The following is a 13,715-nucleotide window of genomic DNA, read 5'->3' as shown; positions in this document are numbered from 1 at the left end:
TGTGGTGATGTGTCCTCATGTTAGATCAGCTCTGATCAGGCCTGATATGAGAATCAGGACACATTCACTGACACCTGCCGATTTTAAAGGGGTGGTATAATGCCCTTTTCACAAGGTGTAAAATAAGTCTCTGATGTCCCCAGAGTGTGTATGTGAAGTTTTAGCTCAAAATACCCCACAGATATTTTTATATATCATGTAAAATTGTCACTTTTTGAGGGTGAGCAAAAACTGATGTTCTGGAGCTTAGTGATATTTCTGAGGTGGAAGAAGGCTGTTTTTGTAACATATGAAACATGATTTTCTAATATAACACCCAGGTCTTTAACTGTAGAGGTTAAAGGAGAACTCCGGCGCAAAATGAACCTTTGGTCTAATTACACATTGTTGCCTAGTCAACCGTTATCTGAGATTTGTTTTCATGATTATCGAATGTAAATAGTTTTATCTCTAAAAACAGTTTAGCGTATAACGCTAGTAATGGGGGCATCTATTAAGTAAAAAGAAATCGCTAGTTTATACCACTAACAAGACTCAAAATAGCCCCACACTAACACGGTAGCATAATGAGGGTCCCTACCTTCAAACCGAAGCATTGAGAACTTTGTCAGTGTCCAGACAGTTTAATAAGAAGATATTTTAAACATACAGTCAACTTCGCGTATACAGACAGGAGCCATCTTTGAAATACAGTCTTTACCAGTCGATCTACGAACACCGATCCAAGCCTGCTGTTCGCGCTCACCTTATCACAACTTATAGCTCGTTCACATTCTCACCAGCGCACTTGGATCGGCGTTCGTAGATCGACTGGTAAAGACTGTATTTCAAAGATGGCTCCTGTCTGTATACGCGAAGTTGACTGTATGTTTAAAATATCTTCTTATTAAACTGTCTGGACACTGACAAAGTTCTCAATGCTTCGGTTTGAAGGTAGGGACCCTCATTATGCTACCGTGTTAGTGTGGGGCTATTTTGAGTCTTGTTAGTGGTATTACAGTTTTTTACAATCACTTTGCTACTATTTTCAGAACCTTGATGTCATTTTTCAAAACTCTAGACACAAAACTCAAAACGATAATCACTTGTAACACAGGCTGTCTAATGTTCAAAACATTGCATTGTGCATTCACATCTTTAAAGAAATCTTGCACTTGCACAATCATTGGTTCAAAAAACAAATTAACTGTGAAATACCATTGAAACATAACTATAGATCACCCACACACAAGCAACCGATAGTTTCACTGTTTCATGGTTCGTACAATCATTAAATATTGTAGAGCAAAATAGGTGATACAGGTTTCATTATGGTCTACATGTACAGTAAACACATCTCTGTGAAAGCACTGCAGTCGTAGAGAGAATATTACAGACACAGTGGAATCATTGTGAACAAAGTTTGTAATATATTGATGCAAAACACTACAGTACAATCACAACATGGTTTTTTGAATCAAAGCAAAAATAATTAGCTATGAAATAGAAAAGAAAAGACAGTACTGTAAAACATCAAATGCAGTGTTCCTCAACTTGCTGTAAGAAACTAAACAGGAGTGATTACTGTACTTCGACACTGTCATCAACTCTGTGTTGTGGATTTGGCCACAGGTTCTCATCTACATCACAATGGATGTTGGAAAATGACATCTTGGAAAAAACCTTTGGCATGGCGAGTCCAGGCCTGACACTGCTCTGCTGTGATTGGCAGAATTGGACACGCAGTTACAAGGGCCTGCATCTATACAGTACTGTACTGTCAATACTGTACATAGTCTGAAAAGGTGGTACAGTATTTGGCACCATAGACACAGTGTCTGATGAAGCATTACAGTATGATAAAATATTAGGCTACATCCATGGATATTGTAGTCTAATTGGTTCATGCCATGCTAATTGGTGACAATGAATCTCATTATCTTGAAACTTTCATGATTTACTGTAAACATGGAAGATTGTGTGTCTGTTTCCATACAACTATGCATTAAGAGTAATGCAACAGTTACTTATCATTTTGAGCAGTTGTATCAATTGATAGTTAGATCATTGTAAGGAAATGAATAGACACTCATTTGAAATGTAATGTGTGAATTGCCTTTTGAAATAGTAGTACTTTGATGTTAAGTTGTGTCATATTGAACAGGTGATCTTTGTTGAATGAACAAATGATCTAAGTTTTATGTGTATTGTATCCAAGCAATTGAGAAAAGGGTTAGAGTTTTGAAAAATGTGCTTTTTGATCATTGGTTGTGAGTTTTGTGTCTAGAGTTGTGAAAAATGACATCAAGGTTCTGAAAATAGTAACAAAGTGATTGTAAAAAACTGTAACAAGCGATTTTTATTTGTCATTACACTATGCCCAATATACTAGCGTTATACTAGCTTTATAGGCTAAACTGTTTTTAGAGATAAAACTATTTACATTCGATAATCATGAAAACAAATCTCAGATAACGGTTGACTAGGTAACAATGTGTAATTAGACCAAAGGTTCATTTTGCGCCGGAGTTCTCCTTTAAGGTTACTGTACATCCTTCTAAGTGCAGATTATATTCTAAGAGATGCTGTGTACAGGTTTTTGGTCCAATAAGTAATACCTCAGTCTTAATTTAGAAAATGACTGGTCATCCAATATTTTACATCTTTAACACACTCTGTCAACTTGGATAATTTAGAGATTTCATAGTTATGCCACTTCGGCATAACAGTGGAAACTTATTCCATGTTTTCTTATAATATTACCAAGTGGCAGCATATACACTCACCTAAAGGATTATTAGGAACACCTGTTCAATTTATCATTAATGCAATTATCTAATCAACCAATCACATGGCAGTTGCTTCAATGCATTTAGGGGTGTGGTCCTGGTCAAGACAATCTCCTGACCTCCAAACTGAATGTCAGAATGGGAAAGAAAGGTCATTTAAGCAATTTTGAGCGTGGCATGGTTGTTGGTGCCAGACGGGCCGGTCTGAGTATTTCACAATCTGCTCAGTTACTGGGATTTTCACGCACAACCATTTCTAGGGTTTACAAAGAATGGTGTGAAAAGGGAAAAACATCCAGTATGCGGCAGTCCTGTGGGCGAAAATGCCTTGTTGATGCTAGAGGTCAGAGGAGAATGGGCCGACTGATTCAAGCTGATAGAAGAGCAACTTTGACTGAAATAACCACTCGTTACAACCGAGGTATGCAGCAAAGCATTTGTGAAGCCACAACACGCACAACCTTGAGGCGGATGGGCTACAACAGCAGAAGACCCCACCGGCTACCACTCATCTCCACTACAAATAGGAAAAAGAGGCTACAATTTGCAAGAGCTCACCAAAATTGGACAGTTGAAGACTGGAAAAATGTTGCCTGGTCTGATGAGTCTCGATTTCTGTTGAGACATTCAGATGGTAGAGTCAGAATTTGGCGTAAACAGAATGAGAACATGGATCCATCATGCCTTGTTACCACTGTGCAGGCTGCTGGTGGTGGTGGTGTAATGGTGTGGGGGATGTTTTCTTGGCACACTTTAGGCCCCTTAGTGCCAATTGGGCATCGTTTAAATGCCTACCTGATCATTGTTTCTGACCATGTCCATCCCTTTATGGCCACCATGTACCCATCCTCTGATGGCTACTTCCAGCAGGATAATGCACCATGTCACAAAGCTCGAATCATTTCAAATTGGTTTCTTGAACATGACAATGAGTTCACTGTACTAAAATGGCCTCCACAGTCACCACATCTCAACCCAATAGAGCATCTTTGGGATGTGGTGGAACGGGAGCTTCGTGCCCTGGATGTGCAGCCGACAAATCTCCATCAACTGCAAGATGCTATCCTATCAATATGGGCCAACATTTCTAAAGAATGCTTTCAGCACCTTGTTGAATCAATGCCACGTAGAAGTTCTGAAGGCGAAAGGGGGTCAAACACAGTATTAGTATGGTGTTCCTAATAATCCTTTAGGTGAGTGTGTATTGAAAATGAATCTAAGCTAAGCTGTGGATGTGAGCTAACAGTGCCTGTTCACGGAGTCACGGCAGCTTTATGAACAGGTTTGGTAAAAGCAAAGCTCTGAGTGCATCCATAAGCGTCTGCTCTTTCTGGAAGTGTTTATGGAATGTGGGATTTTCAGCTCTATTTTCACTTCTTCAGAAATGTAAGGTGAGGTTTCTCTGAGCTAAGCCTCTCTCCACAGCGCATGAATGCTTCCACTTATATCTCCGTCTCACAGCTTGATTCTCTTCTTCTTTTAGCTCCATTTTTCTGCATTTCTAAGTGATCTTTAGGCAAGCTACCCATTGGTCAATTTTGGAAATCTGGGCTATTTTGCCTCTATAACGTGTCTTCTTTCAGACTAGTGGCAAAAAATACACATTTTATTCAGTACTAGTTACTTGATCTAAGAATGTTTTTGTTTTTTACAGTGCACTGAAGAAGAAAAAAAGTTTTGTGGTTAAGGTCCATTTGGCCTCTTCTCTGCATAAATAATGAATATGGTTGCATGTTTGGCAATTTTCTACTTTTATTTACATTGTTTGTTCTTTAATTTATTATGCTGTAATGTCGTGATGTGTTTGCTCCTCTACTCAAAATAATCTGTTCAGTTGATTGTTACCCTTGTCATGTTTCACATATCCAGTGTTGAGGTCCGCGTGTGGAATTATAATGTATTTAGTTTTTGTCTCATGAGTATCATGTGATTTATGCCCATGTGATTTGCCACTACAGCTTAAACAGCAAGCATAAATCATAGAACAAACGTTATATAAGCTCTATCAGGCTGAGAAAATATTGAACAATGAAAAGCCACACTACAAAGATTGATTTCTTATTCAGTTTTTTTGCCTTGTTTTTCAGAACAAAATATCTCAACCTTCTTAAATGAAGATAGAATTACTAGAGATGCAAAATGACATTCGATATTTGTCACGTTGGGCTATGCAGACAGAGATGAAGGAGCAGGGAGAGGTAGATCTTAAAGTCCCGCTGTGTTGAAAATCAAGCTTTTAATGTTGTTTATATGTCTATGTGGTGTTTTTAATATGCTGCAAGACAAAGCATGTGTAAATTCATAAGTCGACAGCATTGCTGAGTATTTTCTCCTTAAAATTACAGTGAACCAAAGACAGTCTCAAAAACATGGTTTTAAATCGCTGGTGTTTCTGACGTCACAAACTACCTTGTAACCAATCAGATCAACGTGTGATCGTCAACCAGTGGATCTCTGAGCTGAGCGAGTGAGTGGAGGCGGGGCTCATTTACATATTCATAGAACCGAGCATACTAAATGAGGCAAGGGTGTCGAGTTACATTCAAGCTATTTTAAGGCATGAAGAATTTTTTTCTAGGAAAAATGATTGACTACAGGGGAACTTTAATATTAGTTTTTTAACTATTAATAAATAAAGATAATCCAAATAACAGGAATCGCAGGAGTGCAAAGACGTAACAGCTTTGGCTTCAACTCAAAGTCACTGCTAGAGAACAATGGACAGGGCTTAAATACACAAGACAACAACAAATTCAACCAGAAACAGGTGTGCAACATAATTGGTTGCCATGGCAACAAATGAAGAGTGGAAACATAGGGAAAAAACGAAACAGACGGTTGACTTTGTAGGGTTATAGGGGATTGCACTAAGTTTGAGCTATAGCAACAGTGATGCTTGATTAATCAACGACTAATAACACGGTAGTAAAATTCTTGATTTATTATAGTATAAGTGTGTAATCTCTATGACCAGTGTTGAGACTCTGCAATCACTCACCAGCATGTGTAATTGTGTGTCTGTCAGGTGACTCATGCACCAAAGGTGGAGCAGCAGGGTCAACTCTTGGGCTTGTTCGATGAGAAGGCGTTTCTGTCCAGTAAGCAGCTGAAGGCAGGTGAGGATCCTTACCGGGAACATGCGTTCAACCTGCAGGAGAGCGACCGGCTGGGGAGCGAACGCGCCATCAGAGACACACGCCACTATCGGTAATATGTTCATTTGTTAAATATTTGGGCTATTTCAGGACTTCTGTTATGTTAAAAGACTGGGTAAAACTTTTGTCCTGGGGTCAGATTGACCCACATTAGTTTCCAAGCAATGCACCAGAAATCGACACTATGAAAAACCCTAAGATTCATGTAAAAACAGAAGACCACTGTTGTAGACTTAAAAGATAAAATATGGGAGAAATGTAATAATTCCCACCAATTTCTATTGTTTTTTTCTATTATTTTGGGATATAAATATATATATATATATATATTAGGACTGCCAAACGATTAATCGCGATTAATCGCATCCAAAATAAAAGTTTGTGTTTACATAATATATGTGTGTGTACTGTGTACAATTATTTTTAATACATAAATACCCACACATGCATGTGTATTTAAGAAATATTTGCATGTATATACTGTATATAGACTGAATGTAGCCTATATATAATGTATGTTTTATATAAATATAAACATTTTATATATAAATAACATATTTTTCTTAAATATATATGTGTGTGCATTTATATACAAAATAATTATACACAGTACACACACAAATATTATGTAAACACAAACTTTTATTTTGGATGCGATTAATCGTGATTAATCGTTTGACAGCCCTAATATATATATATATATATATATATATATATATATATATATATATATATATATATATATATATAATATATATATTGTCATGACTATTTGTTGTGCCTATTTGCACACTAAATGGGGTTTTTTTTTACTATGAAACTCAGTAAATTTTCCCTGGGTGATTCAGAAGACGAGACTTCAATTGCGAGTAAACTTTGTGTCTTAAATTTCATAAGTTCTCATGTATTTCAAATTTTAGTCTTTGACGTCTACAAAAAAGGTTCTCTGTTTTTTTACCGGATTACCGGTTTTTCAAAGTGTTGATTTTTGGCATTTTTTGACTCCTTTTCAAAACACATTTATGTGTCGAAACTTTACTTGCACATGCATGACCTGAGAAATATTCAAGAATTGATATACATAGTTAATACATAGTTTAACTATTGATCTTCAAGCAGTTTAAAAATGGAATGCGTGTCAAGCTGACCCGAACACAACAGCGTTCAGCTACCAACAGACCTTAGTCAGGTTAGACGCCATATTGAATTGTAACGCAGATGAAAGGCTGTGAGGGATAGACGTACAGTCTTTATAATGATAAAGGTCCTAGATCACATCTTTTTCACAACTTACAACTTTTAAAACTGTTTTATGGAGTTATTATTGTATACTGATAGTTTATTCGTCAGCTGAAAAATCAGTATGTTGCTGCCAGTGTCAATATGGCGCTACGCTAGTGTAGTGTCTGTTCTGTTTAACTTATGTGACCATGTTTAAATCCTCTCCTTATGGCAATGCAATTGTCTACCATAGTGTGCACAGCCGTGACAATGAACCCCTCTGTGTGTGTGTGTGCGTGTGTGTGTGTGTGTGTTTGCTGCATTCACAGATGTGCCTCTATGACCTTTGACCCTGACCTGCCGCCCACCAGCATCATCATCACTTTTCACAATGAGGCGCGCTCCACCCTGCTGCGCACTATTAAAAGGTAACAGCCCAAACACACACAGAGTTTCTAGAGCTCTTCCACACACACACACACACACACACACACACACACACACACACACACACACACACACACACACACACACACACACACACACACACACACACACACACACACACACACAGCTTTACAGCAGCGCTTACATGCATGAAGAGGAAAATACAGCATTAATCCTGTTACTATTGAAGAACCTGCACTTGTGACCTTAAAGAGCTATTTCTACCTATTTATATAAACCTTTACTTGCAGATTATATAATATTAATGAAAAAAAGAGCACACACTTTTTGTAATTATGTCAAATTAAAAGTTTCACTTTAAATTACTTTTTAAATTGAAGTACACTTATTTTGATGTACTGATTAATATATTAAAGCACATTTAAAGTATTTGATTTTAATTTTTAAATGTAGTGTGTTGTTTGATATTACATTTAAAGTTAAAGAAGACCTATTGTGCTTTTTTCCATGTTCAACTTTTTTTCCAAAACCTCTGCAAAGATCCAAAGCACAAAGTCCCTCCGGCGGGAGTTATTCTCTACATCAGTGTCAGTGTTTCTGAACTCCTGAAACGCCTCCATTGTAGTCTCGAGTTTCTTCCGGGAACGAACACGTCACAATATTCCTCATTTAAATAATTCATACGCAGAAAAAAGGGGCGGGGCCTGGGTGAGTTAGTTAGTAGTGTGTTGAAACTGGTGGTTATGGTAAGGGGCGGGACATTTCCCAAACACGCTCGAAGCGCTTGACCAATCACAACACACTGCTCCAGCCGACCAATCAGAGCTCAGTGTGCTTTTCAGGTCAGAGACAAAAACTAAACGTTTCCCGAAAGCATCGTTGGCCAACTATGATCGCAATTTCCATTGAACTCTATTGGTAACGGCGGAACTTGCGACCATAGTTGGCTTTGGGAAACTCACCTCAGAGCGTTACTGACAGACTGGGAAGAGACAAGCTGCAACTATGGAGAATATGGGGAAATAATGTGTGTTTTTTAAACATTCAAGCATGAAAACCAGAGCCCAAAAACAAAATCAAGACTTTGTAAAAGGGCATAATATGGCTTCTTTAATATAATTTGAATGTACTATATTCCAATTTCATCATTACAAATGTGTAACTATGAATATATTTAAATACATCACATACAAGTTTCAATAGAAGTGGCATTAAAGACTTCTAGATTACCACAAATGCTTGTCTTTTCATTCAGCAGTACACGTTAAACATATTTCAAAGACAATAGAAATAATTATGAAAGTAAAGATGTACTGTCTTAAGCGGGTCAAAAGAGCATTGTAAAGTTCAACTAATTGCTTTTGAATTACATTTAAACTATAATACATTTTCATGTAACATTACATTCAGTATATTCTAACAAGTAGTAGTCTGCTAAAGTGCAGTTCTTCTTCACAAGGCATTAGCTCTGCGATCACAGTGGTTTTATAGGCATCTGTTGGGGTGTTACGAGTCGCTCACTAGCGCAAGTAAAAAGAGCCCAGCCACACCTGCATAATTTAAGCTTTCATTCATGTCTGTAACAACAGAGCAGGACAAGTTACACACAGAAGTTTAATACTTAGGGTAAGGTGTAACGCATCAGCCTTTTTATATGGTATGTTGTTATTCACCCTGTTCTTTTGTTTCAGTGTACTGACGAGAAGCCCGCCTCATTTGATACAGGAGATCATTCTCGTGGACGACTTTAGCTCCGACCGTGAGTAGAGCTTCATTTCACACACTCACACACACATACACACACACAAAAGCACTGAATGATGACAAAGTGTTTCCTGCATTTGTGTGCGCTCATATTTGACCTTTGAGGACGCATTAGCTGTAGTTCTTTATAAATATTGCTCATTCTATGTTCATCAATGAGCCAAGACTGAACCCGGCCCTGCTGTTGTCATGGCGAGGAAACAAACGGCACAATCAGAATCGCAGCTCTGTTGTGATTAATGTTGTGGAGCGACAGAGAGACATGAAGTTGGCAAATGTGATTTTTCCCTTTACAGAGATCATGTGTTGAGCTTAGGCAGTGCTTTATGCAAATACACACACACACACACACGCAGAGATGCAAGCAACTGAAAATGAGATAAGACTGCACTACTGATTGCTTCAAGGGTTCAGGTCTGATGAGTTACAGGAACTATGTCAGGTTTCTGAACTACAACACTGGAGTATTAGCCAGATCTAGGGTTACAGTGCTAATCATATACAGTGAATAAACTGCAAAACTGATTGGTCTCACTTTATATTAGCTGTCTTTAAAGGTTCTCTAAGCGATGTCGAGTGACGTCACTTCTTGTTGACGTTTAAAGTATTGTCAAACAAAACAGAGGCTAGCTAGACCCTCCCTCCTCCTCATCCGCGCACTAACCCCCCAAACCCCGCCCCCAAGTCCTTCTTGTCGGTGATTGGCTGGAACTGTTTGTCATGTTTCGTGGAGCGGGTTAGCCCAGTTTGTTTTTGTTGCTGTTTGTGGAGCCTGGGCTATCTACAGAGATCGCGTTTCTTTACAGTGTGTTCAGGGGACAGGCAGCCAGCGGATAGTGAGGAGATGTTTGCTGTATGTGACAAAAATGTTTTGGCCTAAAAAACGCGTGACATCGCTTAGAGCACCTTTAATACGTACTTATGTAAAAAAAAAAAAAAAAAAAAAACGTTAGGTACAATGTGCTTAATTATTGTGTTCAGCTTGTGCTGCTGTTGAGGTGGACACGGTGCGGTTTGGTGTATAGGTTTAAGGCTTGGTTAAGATGTAAGGGAAGGGTTAAAAGTATCATTATAGATATTTTTTTATATATATATAAATACAATGTAAAAACGTGTGTACACAATGAGTGTTTAAAATGATTAATATAAATGTTAGTACATATTTAAATCGTCTAAATGATTTTCTTACTCAGATGTTTTGTCTTGTTATTCAGTACAAATATCTAAATATTCTTAAATCAAGATAGATTTAGGCTACATTAGATTTTAAGTCTTGCTTTCGGAAATATGTATTAAAATTTTGTATTAAGTGTATGCTTATAACAAGAACAAAATGCCAATGGTGTAATTTGAATTTGTTCTTTTTCTTATCCCATTGACAGATTTGATTAATTTTCAAACTTAAGAAACCACTTAGCTTTATGGGTTAACATTACATTAAACAGTCAGGTGGCTGGTTTTGACATTGGCTGTCATGAGGCCGTTATAACATTTTAATGACAAATTCAATGTGTACCACTGTAGTCGAGGTCAAGAAACATATTCATGACACAGTTATAATGGCCTCATGACGTCAAAACCAAACACAGTTTAATGTAATGTTAACCCATAAAGCTAAGTGGTTTCTTAAGTTTGATAATGAACCTGCTATGTCATGTTTATGACATATTTATGATGTTTGTTTATATAAACGTTTGTTGTGTTGTCTTAGTAATCTCAAGTTGTCATGGCAAAGACATCTCAAACAATGTCATATTTGCATTAAAAATGTCATAATTGAGCGAATGACACTTAATGACAGTTGTCATAAACATGCATAAAAACTCCTTCATATTCATGACGTGTGTCATATCATGGTTATGAAGGTGTCATGTCAGTCTTATGCACACCCCTTCAAGTAAAGTGTTACCATATTTTTTTTCAGAGAGACTTTTTGCTTCTCTTGTAAATGTATCTTGATTTAAGAACGTTTAGATATTTGTACTGAAAAAAGACAAATCCTAAAGTGAGAAATGTATTTGTTATTATTGCAAATACTGTTTTATAATTTGCGCAAACAGCCTCTGGCCATCTTTAAATATAACTGGACTAAAGCTATAAAGATTTCACTGACCTCAGACATGAGAAGCTGTGTGTTTATTTCAACGCATGTTAAACTAACACAGTGAGTTTGTTCAGAAGTTTGCAGGCTGGTGTTTGCTAAGTTCATGGCATTGTATCTCACTGTTTGAGTTTTGCTAGAACTGCATCTAGTCAGGCTCACACAGTCAGTCAGTATCTTGAACTGTATATTTGTCTTTGTTATCAGAGTCGGTGAAATATGTGTTGCTCCGCACATCTGGATGGAGGAGCGCAGGGTTGTTGGCAGGACAGAAAGCTCTATAATAATTTAAATGAGCTTTGAGTTTGTTGCTGGATAAACTACAAAATGCGCCAGGTTTGATTTATAGACCAGATTGTAGAATGTTTTATTTGCTGATAAAAAAAGTACCTCACACAAAAGAAATGGTACAGGTTATTGTTCATTTTGGTTCAGGTTTGTCACAAAACATGATTTCTTATTTTATACAACTTGAAATTAAAACGATTATTTACTTTTTTTTTTTATGATATTTAATGCATCAACTCCCAACTTTTTTTTTTGTCAGCCGAACCCCTTTGATCTAAAATAATTACTTGCAGTACCTACTGAGATTTTAAGTAAATATTTTAATAATTTACACAATCGCATATTCAATTTTCCATAAATGCTTTCCAGTACATTTGGCAGCACACTTTAAACATATTTCAAAGGCGATACAATTATGCAATTACACATAAAGATGTACTTAAGACCTTCTTAAGTGGGCACTCTTAATTGAATTTGATGTAAAATGAAACTATAATAGGTCCTTCTCAAAAAATTAGCATATTGTGATAAAGTTCATTATTTTCCATAATGTAATGATAAAAATTAAACTTTCATATATTTTAGATTCATTGCACACCAACTGAAATATTTCAGGTATTTTATTGTTTTAATACTGATGATTTTGGCATACAGCTCATGAAAACCCAATATTCCTACAGAGAAGCACCATCACTGACTGTGGGTACTTGACACTGGACTTCAGGCATTTTGGCATTTCCTTCTCCCCAGTCTTCCTCCAGACTCTGGCACCTTGATTTCCGAATAACATGCAAAATTTGCTTTCATCTGAAAAAAGTACTTTGGACCACTGAGCAACAGTCCAGTGCTGCTTCTCTGTAGCCCAGGTCAGGCGCTTCTGCCGCTGTTTCTGGTTCAAAAGTGGCTTGACCTGGGGAATGCGGCACCTGTAGCCCATTTCCTGCACACGCCTGTGCACGGTGGCTCTGGATGTTTCTACTCCAGACTCAGTCCACTGCTTCCGCAGGTCCCCCAAGGTCTGGAATCGGTCCTTCTCCACAATCTTCCTCAGGGTCCGGTCACCTCTTCTCGTTGTGCAGCGTTTTTTGCCACACTTTTTCCGTCCCACAGACTTCCCACTGAGGTGCCTTGATACAGCACTCTGGGAACAGCCTATTTGTTCAGAAATTTCTTTCTGTCTTACCCTCTTGCTTGAGGGTGTCAATGATGGCCTTCTGGACAGCAGTCAGGTCGGCAGTCTTACCCATGATTGCGGTTTTGAGTAATGAAACAGGCTGGGAGTTTTTAAAAGCCTCAGGAATCTTTTGCAGGTGTTTAGAGTTGATTAGTTGATCCAGATGATTAGGTTAATAGCTCGTTTAGAGACCCTTTTCATGATATGCAAATTTTTGGAGATAGGAATTTTGGGTTTTCATGAGCTGTATGCCAAAATCATCAGTATTAAAACAATAAAAGACCTGAAATATTTCAGTTGGTGTGGAATGAATCTAAAATATATGAAAGTTTAATTTTTATCATTACATTATGGAAAATAATATGCTAATTTTTTTAGAAGGACCTGTACATTTTAATTTAATTGCAATGAACATGCAATTAAGTGTCTGGAAACATTACATTCAGTTTGCACACTGTTATCAATTAATAGTTACATTGCAAGCAGGCAAACAAACTAAACATTACTGTAAGCTGTTGTCAAAATCATTGTGATGGATATGAAAGAAATGTACATACAAAGCAACTTTTGGATTGCTATCAATGAAGCAAGATGCTTCCCCCCACACAGTGTCGTACTGAATCCACCAGCCGAAGCTTGCCAACCCTGTCCATATCAGATCGTGTACATGATGGGGGTGTTGATCATGGTGGCGAGGAGCTTGGCGGTTTAGCTCTAGGTTTCTGTGTATTTGAGAATGGCCATGTTTATTCAATGTAATTACCTCCAACAAATGAGCCTCGGCGGTGCCAGCTAGCATCTGTCCTGACTGGGTTCACCGCACCGCTTTGAAACAC

The 13,715-nt window shown here is 37.6% G+C and overlaps 1 protein-coding gene across 1 annotated transcript in view; it reads left to right on the top strand.

The window, feature by feature from the left end:
- galnt16 (UDP-N-acetyl-alpha-D-galactosamine:polypeptide N-acetylgalactosaminyltransferase 16) overlaps positions 1–13,715 on the top strand; it is a 55,783-nt gene that overhangs the window by 4,205 nt on the left and 37,863 nt on the right. The window contains exons 2-4 of the mRNA XM_056255868.1: positions 5,794–5,975; positions 7,474–7,572; positions 9,244–9,311. Of these exons, the coding sequence (XP_056111843.1) occupies positions 5,794–5,975; positions 7,474–7,572; positions 9,244–9,311 (349 nt within the window). The remainder of the gene's footprint in view (positions 1–5,793; positions 5,976–7,473; positions 7,573–9,243; positions 9,312–13,715) is intronic.

This window comes from Rhinichthys klamathensis, unplaced genomic scaffold, assembly GCF_029890125.1.
Source record: "Rhinichthys klamathensis goyatoka isolate OS25496 unplaced genomic scaffold, OSU_Roscu_1.1 h1tg000123l_1, whole genome shotgun sequence".
In the NCBI taxonomy this organism is placed as follows: Eukaryota; Metazoa; Chordata; class Actinopteri; order Cypriniformes; family Leuciscidae; genus Rhinichthys; species Rhinichthys klamathensis.
The sequence above is the reverse complement of the archived record's forward strand: the minus strand, read 5'-3'. Positions and strand labels throughout refer to the sequence as shown.